Source organism: Myodes glareolus, chromosome 11 (assembly GCF_982192425.1).
Source record: "Myodes glareolus chromosome 11, mMyoGla1.1, whole genome shotgun sequence".
NCBI classification, from domain to species: Eukaryota; Metazoa; Chordata; class Mammalia; order Rodentia; family Cricetidae; genus Myodes; species Myodes glareolus.
In genome coordinates, this window is record NC_142036.1 from 16,620,035 (window position 1) to 16,637,285 (window position 17,251).

General features: G+C 45.9%; 1 protein-coding gene across 1 annotated transcript in view; it reads right to left on the reverse strand.

Annotated features, from left to right (window-relative positions):
- Dync1h1 (dynein cytoplasmic 1 heavy chain 1) overlaps positions 1-17,251 on the reverse strand; it is a 66,701-nt gene that overhangs the window by 35,590 nt on the left and 13,860 nt on the right. Inside the window, exons 6-26 of the mRNA XM_048431305.3 lie at positions 16,078-16,349; positions 15,766-15,993; positions 14,111-15,187; positions 13,478-13,657; positions 12,047-12,196; positions 10,367-10,513; positions 7,653-7,793; positions 6,608-6,784; positions 6,368-6,478; positions 6,164-6,283; positions 5,141-5,380; positions 4,199-4,354; positions 3,940-4,053; positions 3,501-3,611; positions 3,214-3,423; positions 2,913-3,059; positions 2,408-2,574; positions 2,151-2,324; positions 1,512-1,677; positions 1,243-1,431; positions 902-1,096 (exon numbers count right to left, since the gene is read on the reverse strand). Of these exons, the coding sequence (XP_048287262.1) occupies positions 902-1,096; positions 1,243-1,431; positions 1,512-1,677; positions 2,151-2,324; positions 2,408-2,574; positions 2,913-3,059; positions 3,214-3,423; positions 3,501-3,611; positions 3,940-4,053; positions 4,199-4,354; positions 5,141-5,380; positions 6,164-6,283; positions 6,368-6,478; positions 6,608-6,784; positions 7,653-7,793; positions 10,367-10,513; positions 12,047-12,196; positions 13,478-13,657; positions 14,111-15,187; positions 15,766-15,993; positions 16,078-16,349 (4,472 nt within the window). The remainder of the gene's footprint in view (positions 1-901; positions 1,097-1,242; positions 1,432-1,511; positions 1,678-2,150; positions 2,325-2,407; positions 2,575-2,912; positions 3,060-3,213; positions 3,424-3,500; positions 3,612-3,939; positions 4,054-4,198; positions 4,355-5,140; positions 5,381-6,163; positions 6,284-6,367; positions 6,479-6,607; positions 6,785-7,652; positions 7,794-10,366; positions 10,514-12,046; positions 12,197-13,477; positions 13,658-14,110; positions 15,188-15,765; positions 15,994-16,077; positions 16,350-17,251) is intronic.

The window sequence follows — 17,251 nt, forward strand, 5'->3', positions numbered from 1 at the left end:
ACAGGCACCCAACTCCTCCATAAGACATCACACTTTTGTGAATGTATGTACACAGGCACACAAGTGTGTGCAGAGGTCTTGGTCAACTCTGGGTATAACTTTTTTTTTAAAGATTTATTTATTTATTATGTATACAATATTCTATCTGTGTATATGCCTGCAGGCCAGAAGAGGGCACCAGATCTCATTACAGATGGTTGTGAGCCACCATGTGGTTGCTGGGAATTGAACTCAGGACCTTTGGAAGAGCAAGCAGTGCTCTTAAACACTGAGCCATCTCTCCAGCCCCTGAGTGTAACTTTTTAGGGGACTCCACCTTCGTTCTTCGAACAGTTTTTCCAGGACCTGGGACACTGGAATGCAGGTCCTCACGCTATCGCAGCAAGAATTTTATCAACCTAGGCGTCACCAAGACTACCTTTACAAAGGACTGGAGACCCAAAGACTACCCTAGTCTACACTGAATGCCTATGTACACTCACTAGAACTTGGGCAAAAGTCTCATGTAAACCAGGCTGGCCTAGATTTCCCATCTTCCTGCCTCTATTTCTCCAAGGCTAAGGTTATAGGCGTAAATCACAACTCCCAGTTTACTTTTCTTTTAATATTAAAGCCCATTAAAAATTTATTTTATTATTTTAATTATGTACATGTGTGTATATGTGTGTGTGTGGGATACGCACATGAATGCAAATGCCCACAGAGGTCAGAGATTCTCCTGGAGCTGGAGTTACTGCACTTGATGTAGGTGCTTGGAACTGAACTCAGGTCCTCAGGAAGAGCAGTACATGCTCCTAATCATGGAATCATCTCTCTAGCCCCCCAAAAGATCCACTTTTAAGCCTCTTTTCCTTTCGCCACTTGAGCTGCAAGGCAAGACAGGGTCAGGCATGAGGCTCACCAAGTGCTCCAGCTTCCGTCTTCGCAGAGGGGGCTGCTCCATGAGGACGGAGTCTGCTAACACGTTGAGAGTGACCTCCACGTTGCTCAGCACAGACTGTAAGGGGGCCACATCTCCACCACCCCCAACGCTGCTTAGTGCATTCTCCACGTTTTCAGACCAGGCTATTTGGGCTGACAACACCACTAATTGGGCCTGAAAGAAACAAGACAGGAGATCAGAGAGTCACTCTTTTTTGAGATGAGGTGTCACTCCTGGGGTAGCCTTTCTGTCTCACCTCCCAAAGAGCTAGACTACAAGTCAGTCAGAGCTTCAACCTGCCCACTTCTACTAAAGATTACCTGATATTTATCAATCCAAGTAATGTACGTATTTGGGTCAATTGAAGTTGCTTTTCCAAAAATCTCCACTTCTGTAACAGACTCTGCCAGAAGCTTAGCCAGGGTGACTCTCATCTCCTTTTCCACCAGAGTGAGCCATTCATTGATTTTGGGGTGTTCAGTGATAGACACTGGAGTTTTAAACATAACCTGAAGATAAAACCATTTCAAGAGTTAAGAAGTGCAAGTGTGTGAGAGAAGTCCCTAAGCCACAAATGTACTGCGCCTACCTCCTCTCCTTCTCGAGACGAAATGCCAAGGACCACAGAGTTGTCCTCATTTAAGATGATGCTGGAGACGCCAGCGAACATTTTCTTGAAGTGCTTCTGTAACTTAGCTACATTCTTGCTATTTCCAATGATTTCAAGCAGATCCTCATCACCCACAAAGTAGAACCTGAAATCAAAACAACCCAGTGGCTACCACCTGGTGTACAGAGGGTGACTGAGCAAATATCTAAGTACAGGAGGAGGTGGCTAGAAGGAAAACCTCCAGCCTAACTCAAATCTCATGCAAACACCCGGCAGGGCTTGGTCAGAGACAAGTTTACAGTAAGACTTGGAAAAATTCAGTGTCAATCACTAAAGTCATTTTGACAGCACCTGCTTCACTCGCCATAGCAAACTCCTTGGAAATGAGGAGAGGCCACACAGGAAGTAGCAGAGCTAGACCTGGAGTGAGCAAGTGGCTTGGCAGGAAAATGAGTTTAGTAAACTGAGGTGGAAAACTGGGAGTTCAGAGGGCATTAGAAACCAGTGCTGCAAGGCAGATGACTCAGCGACTTGGCCATCGATACCCTTGACATCAAAACTGAGCGACACCAGGAAAAGAGAACAAAGCAGAGCTGAACTTGGCTCTCTCAGACTCACCTGGGGAAAGACGATCTCTCTCGCTCTAGGTATTCCCCCAAAGCTTTCTGGATCTTTCCGAGCAGGTCTGCCAACCGTTCCAGAGACCTCTGTACTCCTTGTATGTTCAGAACATCCATCACAAGTGGAGACTTGGATACTTTTTTCATCAGAGCCAAAAACTCTGTGCTGATACTAGAGAACAAAGGAGAGCTGGTCAGCCTTTGCAGAGGTTCCTTAGCCCTGCCTGCACTTGAGCCTGCTGGAATCAGCCATACCTCTGGAAGCGCTGGGTTTCCACGGGCAGCAGATGTTTGATGTCCGCGCTGCCTGTGAAGATGCCCTCCAAATAGACCCAGCGCCTCTGCACATCAATCCACACGTCAAAGAGAGCCATGATCCGGTTCAGCTTGTCTTCCCAGCTCAGGGCATCTTCTTCAAAAACCTGGTGGGTACACAGGAGGGCAGAGATCAACCATTAACCTTTTTCCTCAGGCATATGCCAAAACTCATAGAAAACTGCAAATTAGGGCCGGGCAGCAGTGGTGCACAATTTTAATCCCAGCACTCGAGAGGAGGAGGCAGGCAAATTTCTGTGAGTTCAAGGCCAGCCTGGTCTACAGAGCGAGTTCCAGGACAGGCTCCAAAATTATAGAGTAACCCTGTCCCAGGAAAAAAAACATTGCACACTAGAATCCTACCAAGTTGTCTGATCCACATTTTACATAAACAGACACCTGAGGTGTTAATCCCAGACTGCAGGAAAGTGTCCTGGCAGCGCACCTTATAGTATGGAGAGAGCTTCATGGCGGATACACTGTTGATGTGCTCCTTGACCTTGTTGAAGAGGTCATCCCAGCCTCGGATCAGGCGGCATTTGTTCTGATAGTTGACCAAGTCGAGTTCATATGTATTCCACACTTCCCGTATCTGAGTGGAGCCAGAAAGAGGCCATTACCAGCACAAATCAGTACTCAGCATTTGCAGGGCACCAAACGTTGGGGATAGAGATATGCAGACGACAATGCTTCATTTTACACAGTCAAATCCCTACAACAGCCTGATACCCACTCCTATCACTTGCCTGCTTCAAAAATTCTTCCAAAGCCATTTCCCCTTGTGCCACTAGTAGTACATCCTTGACAACAGCTTCATTCTTCTGGAGGTCAACATCCCAGATCTGGCCCAGGGTCAGCTCAGAAACCACCCAATTAACATGAAGTCTCTTCATCAGCTGCTTCCAGTGACGGTCTTTAAGCGCTTCAGATTTCAGTTCAATTACCAACATATTTATCTGTGCAGCGGACAAACAGGACGTGAGCAGGTGTCTTCTGAAAAGACATCCAGTACCCACATGTGCCAGTCACCTACCTTCATGTAGCCTTTCAGCAACCTCTGAACAAACTCATAGGAGGCATACTGCCGGAGCCGTGCAGGGAAGTTCTTCAGCTGGTTCAAGAGGCCATCTAAGTTTTGTCGAAGCTGTCAGGAGACACGAGAATGGAGTCCCTCTCAAACACAGATACAGATTCCACTACTGAATTTTTTTTTTTAAATTTCCTTCTGATACATAATCTTATGTATCCAAGGCTAGCCTAGAAGTTACAAAGGCCCACCTGCGCCCACCAGCCAGAGTAGAGCGTTCTACCTATTGAGCTACAATCTTGTGAATGGCTCTAGAACAAGGTTCAGTCTGGATGAACCACATAAGTAACATTTTTAAGGATATAAGTGATAGCTTGTGAACTTGCAAGGTTCTTTCTGTGACTGCTAATAAACAGATTCATAGACATCTACTTCCACAAGTTACCTTACGAGGTTGAACTGAGACCCATGGTTGCTCCTTCATTTGATCAATTTGTTCCCAGACCTTAGAAAGTTCTGACCAAACACCTTTGAGGTCCTGTAATTCCTCCAAGGCCACCTGTGATTGAAAATAGCAAGGCAGTTGAACTGGGGACATTAAAGCAGTTCACAAATTAGCAACAAAAAGGAAAACCACCTTGGCATGTGTCAGGGCCCTTGGGATGACCAGGACAGTGGCAGAGTCTGGTGGAGCAGTTCCCTACCTGCACACGCTCCTCACTGCCACTGAGGAGTCCCGTGTCTGTCAGTTCCAGTGCTTCCTTGGCCTTTGCACATTTCTCTCTGTCATCCTTCAGCCGGCCAAACTTCCCTTCATATATGGTCAGGGCTTGAAGAGCCTCCTCAGGGCGCAGATTGCCCTGAAACAGCAGAGCACAGAGAGTGGCAGTGCTGTCCCAGGAGAGGGGAGTACTGGGGCTTAGAGACACTGGAGCCAACAGTGACAAGACAGAAACCACGTCTCTCCACGGTGTACACAGCTTGCACCCGCCTTGTGAAGCTTCAGCTGTTTTGAGAAATCAAATTCTAAACTTTAAGCATACCCAAGGACAGTTTAAAAACAGCAAAACTGGTTTTAAAGATTTAAGAACACCTCCTGGGGGGCTGGAGGGCTAGCTCAGGGGTTCACAGCACTGGTCACTCTTTTCCAAAGGATCTTTGAGTCCTAGCACCTAAATGGTGGCTCTCAACTGTCTCTGACTCCAGTTTCAAGGGTCTGACACCCTCTTCTGGCCTCCAGAGACACTGTATACACATGGTGCATGGACAGGCATGAAAGCACAACACCCACAGACATTAAATAAACAAATGTAAGTAAAACCACTCATGACTTAAATGACTATCACTGGTTTTCACATTTACTATCTACAAATACTCAGGACATCCACACACTAGGTAAAATCTCTACCAGTTACATTTTCAGTGCCTCACTTTCTTATTCCTATTATATTGCTATGCTGTCCTAAGCTCACACACTCAAGTGATCCTTCTGTCTCAGCCTACATGATTAGCTGCCAGTCCAGCCTTTTAATTAGAGAAGGGTAATCTTGTCTTTAGTATTGGAAAGCTAAACACAGCACAGCTTCCTATGTCTGACAGAAATAACCCACACTGTGCTGCAGGCTGGTGGGCTTAGCGAAGCTCACCGTGACAGGTTTGGTCTTCTCCCAGTCTGTCAACAGATCGGTGGTGCGACTTTCCACAGCTCGGTCCTCCTGCACAATCTTCATTTGCAGGTTTGCCACCTGTTGCTGAATGGCAGAGTCCTTCCGGCGCATGATGTCGTTGAAGGCCCCCCACTCACCCTCAATGTTGTCAATGTAAAGCCAAGAAGGTGGGAACTGGAACCTCTGTTTTTCCAGCAGACGTTGACCATTGCGGTAGAGCTGTGAGAGTTAAAAGATAATTTGCTTTTTCTTCCTATAGCAGTAAGAGAAACTACTGCCAAAGTCCCAACAAGAAGGCCTCCCATGACTAGAGAACACACAAACCAAGGTTTCTCTATCCTACAATTGTCCACCTCCAGATTACTGTGGTCACAGAGGCTGCAGTGGCCTGTAGTTACTGTACCTAACAACACCCAGTAGGGACAGAGTACACTGCACTGTGCTTCATCCCTTTATCCTAGATTGTAACTCAGCTCCTAAGCACTTGAAAACAGTAACAGACTTAAGCAGACATAGCAAACCTAACTATGCGTGACAATCACCCAGAGCTGTTAAAGCATAGAGCACAGACTCCCATGGCGCCAGTGTCCAGTGTCTACCTACACTGCTTTCTTCTTCACATGTATTTATTGTTGTGTGTGCGCACGTGCACGAGCAGAAGGCAGAAAACAACTTGTAGAAGTCAGTTCTCTTCTTTTACCATGTGGTTCTAGGGAAAACTGAAGCCATCAGGCTTGGCAGCAGGTGCCTTTTACCACTCAGTCATGTCTCTGCTCCCACAGCCTCTTTTCTGAGATAAGACCTTGTTATGAAGACTAATCTGGCCTCAACTCATAATGCTCCTGCCTAAGTCTCCCTAATCTGGACTGCAGGTGTGTGCTGTCACCCAAGCTTTCCACTCTAACAAGCACACCGGTGGTTATGTGGCTTATGGCCACACTCGGGTGTTCCCTCAGAACACAGATATTAACAGGTAATCAAGGGCCAGACGTGAGAACTCACTTCAACTTGCTTCTCAAACTGCTTGATCTTCCGTTTGAGAGACTGAACATAGGTGATGAAAGTCACTGCGTCAGAGGTACTCGCTGTGTCCACAGAGTGCTGCTCCAGCTCTTGGCGAGACTGTTGGAGAGAAAGTTGTATTTTACCACGGGGCCAGGCTTAACCTGCAGCAGGCAGTCCCCTAGGCAACATCCCGCTCCTCACCTTTGAGATCTGGGAATGGAATTCTGTCATGTTGGACCCCAGCATCTGTCCAAACTTGCTGAGAACCTCCTTATGCCAGGAGTCATACTTCAAGTTGACCTTGGACTGGACCTGCAGGTGAAGCGACAACAACAGTGCTCTGTAAGTTCTTTCCTGGAGTGTTTCTAAGCTCCAACACAGAGCCAAACACCAACACAGCTTTCAGTCTCCAGATATTTTGCAAGAACAAGCTGAGCTCACCTTGCCATAATCTATCACCACCGGTCCAAACTCTTTCTTTGTTTCCGCATTGTCGAAGGTTCCCCTGGCTTTCCTTATCTGGACCAGGAGAGCTTGCCACTTGTTGAGATCTTCCCCAAGCCTGTTGTAGATGTTTTCTGCTTGCATATCCCATAAACATTGGTACTGAAGCCAAACCTGGAAATAAGGAACACAGCTCAGTTTAGCCTGCTGTTCTGTAGAATACTAACATACTAGTAATCACTATGTCCACGGTCTTTATACTAGTAAAGAACATCACTTCGGAGTCTCAGAATTTATACAGCAAAAGGAGAAAATTTACTTTTCTTGAAAACCATAATCAAGACTCCATAATATGCCAGGCAGTGGTGGCACACACCTTTAATCACAGCACTTAGGAGAGGTAGAGGCAGGTGGATCTCCGTGAGTTTGAGGCTAGTTTGGTCTACAAAGTGAGTTCTAGGACAGCCAGGGTTGTTATGCAGAGAAACCCTGTCTCAAAATAAAAAATACCCAACAATATTTATCCTACCATTTACTCACTCTTGGCTTTAAATAAGGAAATACCACTGAGCGGTGATTGTGCACACCTTTAATCCTAGCACTGTGAGGCAGAGACAGGTGGATCTCTGTGAGTTCAAGGCATAACTGGTCTACAGAACTACTTCTAGATCAGCCCAAGCTACATAGCAAGACTCAGCCAGGTGAAGGGACACACGTGTACTCCAAGCTCTCAGGAGTTTAGGGTTTAGGTTAGCCTGGTCTACAAAGCAAGTAACTCCAGATCAGCCAGGGCTAGAATAAGGAATAAGACCCTGTCTCAAAATAAATAAACATGTAGAAGATAAACAATAAGTAAATAAAGCACATATTGCCCATTGGGCCATATTACCTTCCCGGTATTTTTTTCCTTCTTATGTCCTTTTTTGGTGGTGCTGGGGATTGAACCCAGGGTCTCTGAGCTACAACCCAGCCCTTTTCTCATACTCTTGCAAGTCCAGAATAGAGTAGCCATTGCATTTGGGTGGGATTAAGAGCCTTTTACCTTCACATACTGCTCAACTTCAGTCACAATGCCCATGACTGCAGAGTATGACTCTTCCAGGGCGACGGGGCCATCGGGCATGCGCGTCAATGCATTCCGATAGAACTTCTCCTCCTCAGTCAATTCATAATGCACTCCCACCTGACCAACAAGCGTCGGACGTGAATGTTAAACAGTGTACACAAAGCCAGTCTCAGTCACCTTTTATTTACTAAAAATGACTAAAAAAAAAAAAGTCGCCATCAAAAGGGCATTAGAGAGAATATTCATTTTCTCTAGCTACAAGTAACAAGAAGCCTTGTTAAATATTTAACTCATTAAACCAAAAAAGGGAACACAAGATTAACCACGAACTGGAAAACATGAAGCCACTAATGGCACAAGATTAAAGAATGCAAGGAGCCCTTGGTTCACCTGAACTGCCTGAGCATTTCCTACATCTAAGTGCAATAAACAGAAACTCCCATTCACATGAAGTCACATTCTATAGGAGGAGAGAAAAAGAACACACACATACAGATTGTCATATGGGAGGCAAGTCTGTGCAGAACGAGTAGAGAAGAGGTAGGGAATACAGAGCTGGGACAGGGAATGGTCATATTTTATTTTTTTATAGTAACTGAGGGGTCTTGAGCATGCTAGACAAGCACTCTACCACTGAGCTTCATGCCTGTGGCTGGGTTGTGCCTTCAATAGAAAACCAGGGAATGCTTTACAGAAGGTGATATGTGAACAGGGATTAGAAAGAGGGGAAGGGATATTTGCTATCAGGGACTGTGAGCAGAGTGCCTAGTGCCAGAGTCAGTCTGTACAGCTGAGGGCCAGCAAGAGTGCAGTGAGTCCTGAGCAGAGCCAGGAGGGGAAGCAGAAATTAAGGTGAGAAAGGCAAAAAGGTTCTATTGGGCCCAACAAGCACCAGAACTGCAGCTTTCCTGCAAGAGAGATGGCAGGCTGTGAGAGAAGTCACAGAGGAACAATGGTAGGGTTACTCCATAAATGGAGACTGATTTTAGGTGATAGAGGCAGAGAGAACGGGAGGAGGAACATTAGCAACCCGAGGCAGACAGTGGCACCGTGGACAGCAGGGGAACAGTGATTGTGGTGAAACAGACCAGGATGAACTTTACAGAGAGTAATGACAGATGTCATGGATGACTCGTTTGCTGGACTTCGTGGAAAGAAGGATGAGAGAGGAAGAAGTACAGCAAGAAGGGCACCAAGTCATGACCACAGGACAGAACAAAGATGGAGAGCAGCAACTGGAGACTGGTCTGGGTTCCCGGCAAGGGTCAGGTCGCATACACAAACATGAAGATCACAGCAGAGCTGGTTGAAGGTGCACAAGTATCTGAGTATTAGTGTCCAGGAATAGGCTAGCTTTCATTTGCCCAGTGTGAAAAGACAAGACAATGCAAAGCTTTAAACACAGAACAGGACAAGGAGGATCCAAAGACAATAAGTAGATGCCGGGGACAGAAAACATCATTGCGTGGTTTTGATTAGTTGGGCAAAACATACTACAAGGACTGGGGGGATGGATCACGAGGCACTTGCCACCAAGTCTGACATCTTGAGCCCAATTCCCAGAATGAACCTACAAGGTGGAAAGAGATACCTGCCCTGCAAGTTCTTCTCTGACCTCCACCTTCTCACTGTGACATGTGAAAAAGAGTGTGTGTATGCGCAAACATAACCAAAATAGATAAATGTAATTCATACCCTAGAAGAGTAACACTTATGCTCAAAGTCAGGGGGGAAAAGGCGCATTTTGGGCTGGGGAGATGGCCCAGTGGTTCTGAGCACTAGCTACCCTTCCAGAAGACCCAGGTTCAATTCCTAACACCCACATGGCAGCTCACAACTGTCTGTAACTCCAGTTCCAAGGGTTCCGGACACCTTCACACAGACATACAGGCAGACAAAAAAAAAAAAAAAAACCCAGGGGGGGAAAATGCAGATAAAAATAATAAATAAATGTATTTATTTAACTTTAAAGGATGTGTTTCTAGTATAATTACTAAGTTCTAGAACAGTCTGCATGGCAGAGCTGTGGAATCTTTTCACTTGAAAACTACTGGTCTTACTTAGAAGTGACATTGGCTAGAATTTGGACTAAATGGTCTTTTGGGTTTTCCTTTGGCCCTGGAAGTATACCAGGAAGACTGTAATCTAGGATTTGCTTTAGCTTGTCAGTGGAGATCCACCAATGAACTGAGAACAGCTACGTGCTGATAAACAAGGTTTCCGTCAGGAGCTCATGGCTCCCACTTCATGTGCTTGAAAACCTCTCTAAGAGTAGGAGCTGGCTGTGGTCATCCCAGTATCCAGGAGAATGAGGGTGGCGGTCAGCTGGGACTATACTGTGAGAACCTATACCAAAACCAAACCAAACAACAATGGAGTAGGGAGGAAACAGTAGGACTGGGATTACAAAAGAAGTTCATGGGCCAGGCACAGTGACAGGTGCCTTTAATACCAGCGCTCAGAAGGCAGAGGCAGAAGAATCTCTGAGCTCAAGGCCAACATGGTCTACATACTGAGTTCCTGAAACAGCCAGGGCTACATAGAGATGCTGTTTGAAAAACCAAAGAAGCTCATGGAGAAGACTTTGAGGAGATGAGAAAGGAGGCTGCAAACACCAAGCTTTCCCTTAGGACATGGAACCAGCTGAGACCTAGTCAGAGGGCATGTGCTTCGAGTCCCTGGATGTTTACCTGGTACCTCTGACTCTGGATCCTGGGCAGGGACAGCACAATCATCTTCCAGGCGAACATCTCCTGGTATAGCTTGTACCTGCACTCTTCAATGGGTGGGTTCAAATAGATTACCTGATTTGTTATTCTTAGCTCATGAACAATGTTCTGTTAAAAAAAAAAAAAAGTTTTGTTTTTACTCAGTAACATGTTTCAACAAAACGGTTTTGATTCTTAACAACCCTTTCCTAAACCATGACATTTTCAGATAGAACCACAAAGTCTGTCACTTCTCTTTTCAGTTGCACTCCTGGGCTAGTTCATATTTGTCCCCCTAAGGTCACATGAGGCTGGGGGCAGGTACTGCCTCATCTGCTCCAGGTGCCCTGTTACCTGGGCTGGAATACACAATAGGTACTCATGGAAATCCACATGCTCAATAAAATGACCTTGTGGCCTGAAAACCAAGTATTACTGAAGCAAGGGGAAGGCGGGCACTGATGCCAGCCATATGGGGATTCATCTGATCTCCCGTCTATGCTACTGGTAGCAAGTCAGTGCTTCAGGCTAATCCAGAATTCCAACTTTATCTCCACTGGGTAATAAGTTTATTACCTAAGACACACTTACTGTTTCATTGGGACACAATGTTTTAAAAAGCGTGCTTATGGGCTGACGACAGAGCTCAGCTGAGAAAGGTGACTGCTGCTAAGCCCTGACAGCTGAGTTTGACCCCTAGGACCCACATGGAAGGAGAGAACTGACTCCCACGGGCGTCCTCTGACTTCCACAAGCATGTCATGCTCCTCCGCCCAGTAAATAAATGTAATCTAAACAATTTACCCATAGTATGCTTTAGGAACAAATAAATATAATACTAAAAAGTTAAAAAAAATAAGAATTAAAGAAGAAAAAGGGAATATAGTGGTACACCCCTTTAATTTCAGCACTCAGGAGACAGAGGCAGGCAGATCTCTATGAGTTCAGACTACTCATACCCATAGTCTACAGAGTAAGTTTCAAGGATAAGGTCCAGAGAGACCCTGTCTCGGGAAAAAAAAAAAAGAAAGGAAAAAAAAGGGGGCCAGGAGAGATGGCACAAACAGTTAAGACCACACAATGTCTATTAGAGGACCTGAGTTCAGTTCCCAGAACCAACATCAGGCAGCTATGAGCTGCCTGTAATTCCAGCTCCAAGTGATCTGACAGCCTCTTCTGACCTCTGCAAGCACATGGCACGCACGCACACACACATACACACACACATAAACATTTAACAAAATGTTTAAAAAATAATAAAAAAGAAAAAAAGATAAAGCTTGTAGTTTAAGAAAGTACCAATGGCTTCTCTCAGATCAAGCACCACATTGCTGGTGATGCTAACATTCATCAACTGGCTAAATGGTGTCTGTCCGGCTTTTCCACCATAAGGTGACTTCTTCATAGGCACCACATACCCAGTCCCCAGTCCTGGTGCCAGGGATTCAATCTAGGTCTCCCACATTCTAAGCAAGCGCCTTAACACTGAGTTACATCCCCTGACCCTGTTCTCACAGGTACTTCTTTTTGAGACTGGGTCTCACTACATAGCCCAGGCCGACCTCAAACTTCTGATCCTCTTGTCTCAGCTTCTAGAGGCACTTCCCAAGAGGAGAGGAATTGTTTTGCTGACACCTGGCTGAGTGCTCAGGAGATACTCACTTTGATCTTTGGCTCTCCACCAGGTTTGTGACTAACTTGTGGAGCATCTGTGTCCATGTCAACTTCAGCTTTATCTTCAGCTTGTCCAAGAAGAACCTGCGTCCAAGCTCTGAGCCCAGCTTGCAGACGAACACCCAGGATCCTCTCAATCTACAGGGAAAGCAGGGTCACTGAGTGCTTGTTTCTGCAGGTCAGCTCACACAGAATGAGAATAAGAAGGTGGCGGGTGTGTCAAAGTCATTTGCAACTTTAATCCTGTTCCACTTCTGTCACACCTGCAGCCTCATCTCCACTGCCTTCTCCACCTTTGGGACTTGTGGGCACCAGTCTCCCCAGCTCCTAGGTGACAAGGAAACTTAATGCCATGCTGCAGATGGCTGTTACTTATGATGGAAAACCCACTTTAAGAGCTGTTTTGTGGGGCTTGGAGGTAGTCAGCTTTAAAGGTGAAACTACAAACACTAGTTTGGAGATCAACGAGGAGAAGAATGCTTTCTCTCTGTCCAGAATGAGCCAATTCCTATATGACTGACAGGACCTCTGAATGACTTTGCCACCAGCATGCCCTAGGTCATTTAACACTGCAGGAATGTGAGGGCTGAGGGCTATCCACAGTATTTGTGGGCCCTTAACCTGCCTTCCTACTGTATCTTCTATGTGGAAATCATTTTATTTTACTTGTTTGTTTTTGTTTTTTGAGATGGGGTTTCTCTGTGTATCTCTGGCTGTTCTGAAACTCACTCTGTAGACCAGGTTGATCTTGAACTCACAGAGATCTGCTTGCCTCTGCCAGAGTGCTGGGATTAAAGGCGTGTGTCACTACTGCCTGACTTGTGGGAACCATTTTAAATTTAAAGAGAGAACCAGCCATATTCAATCTATGACCTCTGCTATGGCCTCTCTAGCCACTTGTCCTTTCCAAATGCAGCAGTAAGAAAAGCCATTCAGTCCTGGTCTCACGCTCCTACAGCTTTAGGAATTTGGTGTGGAGAGGGCAGCCATTAGAGAAGGAAGTCTGGAGGGCTAGGGACGGAGGAATGGATCAATGGTGAGCAAGGCACTGGAAACCCATCCCCAGCATCACCACCACTGCCACCAAAAAAAAAAGAAAAAGAAAAAAAAATCCATAAAACTAAACAACTTAAATTGTATGACCAGGAGGGGAAAGGCCAACAGGAACCTAGCAAGTATCCAGCAATAAAAGAGGGACTCCCCTCTAAGCCCCAACTCCCTGCTCCCAGCTGAGAATCACAGGGGACAGGACCCATAGCATTCACCTGTGGCATTAGTTGAGGATTCTGGAGGAAACAAGACCAGTTAAGTAAATATCTAAGGAAAATGCTTTCCAGACAAACTAAAGGCCATACCTAACAGGGCCCACACCCCCAGAGACAACAGAGATGAGAAATGCTCTGGCAAACTCAGTAGTACCTCCATGTCCAGCTTGTTGACCCAGATAGGCAGATTGGAGTAAGAGTGCAGGTTTAGGTCGTCTACTGCCTTCTGGACTCTGTTCAAGATTTCAGAGAATGTCTTGTGATCATACATGCAGGTTTCCAAGGAACGGACTTCCAGGTCTATTTTTTCCTCAATAATCAGTAAATCGTCCACCTAGAGGGAGATATACTTAGGATTAACACATCCACTTGCTCTATGACTTGTATTCATGCTCCTCTCATGAAGCACTCTGCTCACTGAGAGCAGAGAAGTCTGTAAAGAGCTAGCCCTAGCTGCTGTAGTGAGGATGCTGCTCCCCCTGCACGGCCCAGAGAGGAAAGGATGGCCAGGGACACCATCAGTGTCTTCCCCTCTGCCCTGCTCAAGGAACAAGCACCCAACTGTTCTGGAGTCCTCTCCCTCTAGCTGTATTGGCACACACCTACCAGCCCCAATGTCCTTCTCTATCTAGGTTTCTCAGTGTTACTCGCCGGCATTCCCAAAGTTCCAGGAAGTCTCTCTCCTCCCTGGGCTCCAGCGGCCTTAGCTTCAATCTTAAAGACTGCTGGGCAGAACAAGTATTCCCTGACTTGGTGACTAGATTCACCGTGAATGCTAAAGGGTTACCTTCTCCTGGAAGTTGAACACAGTCTCTGCCAGGCGCTGCACATAAGGGTCGAGTTTGTAGGACTCCCACACCAAGGCGATGCCTTCTGCAATCAAGGCCTGCACCTCCTTCTTCAAGCCAGCTACCAAGAGCGAGATGGTGTTGCGCTCCTCCACCTTCTCACAGGTACGTTCGTAAGTGCGGACACTTTCAATCAGTGAGATGGCAAATGGGTAGAGTTGGTTGGCTTGGTGAGCCTTGTTCACAATTGCAAGTGGCACACGAAAGCCAAGCCACTTGAGGTTTCGGACTTCTTTGGACAGTGTGATGATCTCTGGAAGGAAGTTCACCTTTAGTTTGAGCACATTCCCAGTGCGACCCCGCACACGAGCACTCTCAATGGTGAAGATACGCCCTGAGACACCAAGGTTGCGCTGCTGAACCTTCCTTGCCCAGTCATCAAAGATTTCCTGGGTATTGAGCTTCATACGAAAGCTGTCTCCATCCTGCTTCAGCTTCTGCCCTTCCACGTGGTTCTCCCAACCTTTGCCCAGGACATCTTCTACGCGCTTCATGTAGGCAGTGAGCTGTCTGTCAATCTGTTTAGCCCAGATGATAGAGCCTGACACGGGGGGCAAGTCACGGACATGACTCATTTTACAAGCTTGGCTTTGTGGGTACTGGACCTTGAACTTGTCATGAAGAGATTCAATGTCATCTTTTACACGCTGGATTAGTTGGGTCTGGTATTCACGAATGGCCCCTCGGATGTGTGGGCGGACAAACAGTGCATTGAACCTGGAGAAAATCCTAAACATCTCATTGGCATTCTTGGCTGTGCCAAGTTGATCTCGAAGGCGGGCAGTGATGCGGGTCTCCACACGGTCAATCCTCTCATCATATCTCTTCATTGCAGCCTCCCAAGCCTCTGTACCTTCTTTGGAAACATCCAGTCCATCCACTTCCTTGACATTCTCATAGGCCAGGTTCACCTCCTCAATAGCATTGGCATCTGCAGCGTCAAAGAGGACCTCAGCCACTTTCATGTCTTGGGGCTCGGGGGCCTCTCCCTGGTTCTGTTGTGCAACTGCCGTGACCTAAAACAAAGATTTGGAACAAAAAACACTTGCAAAAGCAGTTCACTCTGTCATATGCAGAGTCATGCAGCAATGTGGGGTTTTTAAACCTTCCTTACTTTATATCACAATTCAATCACGACCATACTATAAAGATTTTTGTCTTTACTATATTTTTTCAAAAAGGAAAGAATAGTTGGTACGAAAGAAGTGGGAAAGAAAAGAGGAGAAAGAACATATACAGGACTAAGATATACAAAGAAAAGAGACAAGGAACCACTGAATTATTTTAATAAAGCTCAGAGACAGCAATCATTTCCTGTTATTTATGGGCAAAGACTTTGTAGAAGTCACAAACTACAATCTAAAGCCCAGGGTGTCTGTTCTAGGGCTTTCAGGGTGAAGGGCAGAAGGAATGGTTGAGCATGGTGGGGGGACTCTGCCTCTGAGCTGGACGCCATGCTGGGCACACTATGTATTTGGATACCTATTACAACATACCGCAGCATCAAGAGATCTCAAAGATGACAAGGGAGAACTAAAGGAAAAACACTAAGTACAAAGCAGTTAATTCAGAGGCATCCAAACAAGGAGCATACTTGAGGCCGCAGGACCCTGACGATGACAGCTCTCAGCTGCTCGTGCTGGCGGCGGAACTTCCTCATCTGGTCAAGGCGCGCCTGGAGCTTCCTGTGAGCAGGGTTGATGCGCCACACCATCTTTAGGTTCTCCTCCCGCTTCCTTTTGACGATGTCTCTCAACAGCACCTGGAGCTTCTCATACTCATCATCCCACGTCTGAAAGACTTCGAAGCAAGCCACCATGACCTATGTGAAATGTGGCAGATGGGCTTGTCATTACATCGCATTAGTTCACTGGTTCAAGATGGTTCTCTAAGAACTAAGACTTACTTTTTCAAATTCCTCATAAGCTACATGCATCAACTTCCTAGTGCCCAAGACTTTGAGCAGCTGAGAACTCAAGTCCCTGGAAATTGCCTCCACAAGGCGCAGGGCCCGCTGAATGGGGTATTTTGTGTTTCGGATCTTTCTCAGATGTGTGAAAATTGCAACAAGAGCCTGTCTTATTTTGTCCAGCTCAGTGGCAGATAGCAAGTCATTCAAAGGGAAATCTTTCATCAGAGGATTGTAGTCATTCACTGTTTCCAATGCCTGCTTGAGACCTAGATCAGATTGAAGAAAAGGGTTAGTGGCTTTTGTGGAAAGTAATAAAGTCAAGTAAACTATGTCTTAACTATGGAATGCATTTTGACGTTACAAATGTTACGAAAAAATCATTTATAATATTTAAAAAAGAAAAGAGTAACAGCCCCTATGGTGGCCTCAGTTTTGCATTTCTTAAGAGCAGAGACGGGCTGATGGAAGGCACAGTAGCTAAGAGCACTGGCTGCTCTTGTAAAGGATCTGGGTTTGGTTCCCAGCACCCACACAGGAGCTCACAGCCATTGTAAGTTTTCAGTTCCAGAAGACCCAATATCCTCTTCTGGTCTTGGTGGGCACTGTGTACACACATGCTGCACACACATACATACACATACACACACAAACACACACATGCATACACACATACACTCATGCGCAATCCTTGCACACGTTAAAAATGAATGGTAGCCAGCCCTGAACTACTAGAGGCAACTGCACGACTTAACTTTAGTATTACCTACACATTTTACTGGAATAATTAAGTTTAGAGAAACGTCAATGTCAGCCTTAAGAACATTCACTCAGGGCTGAATTTAATGAATCATTATGAACATGGAATTATCAGGAAAAACTGGCTTTTGATCTACCGCTTCCTCTGACATAAGATTTTAAAAAAGTTTTATGGAAGATTCAAAGCAAGATGTGGTGGTGTACACTTGTTACCCCAGTACTGGGGAGATGCAGACAGGATGGTCAGGATTTTAAGGTCATCCTTGGCTATATAGCAAGTTTGAGGCCAGTCTGGGCTACATGACTACATGAGAGCCCAGCTCAGAAAAAGTGAGAATGCACATCAGTGCTGGTGAATACCAGTCAACATTTGTAAGGCAGTTATAGTAGCCTGAGGGGCTCCACTTAAAAT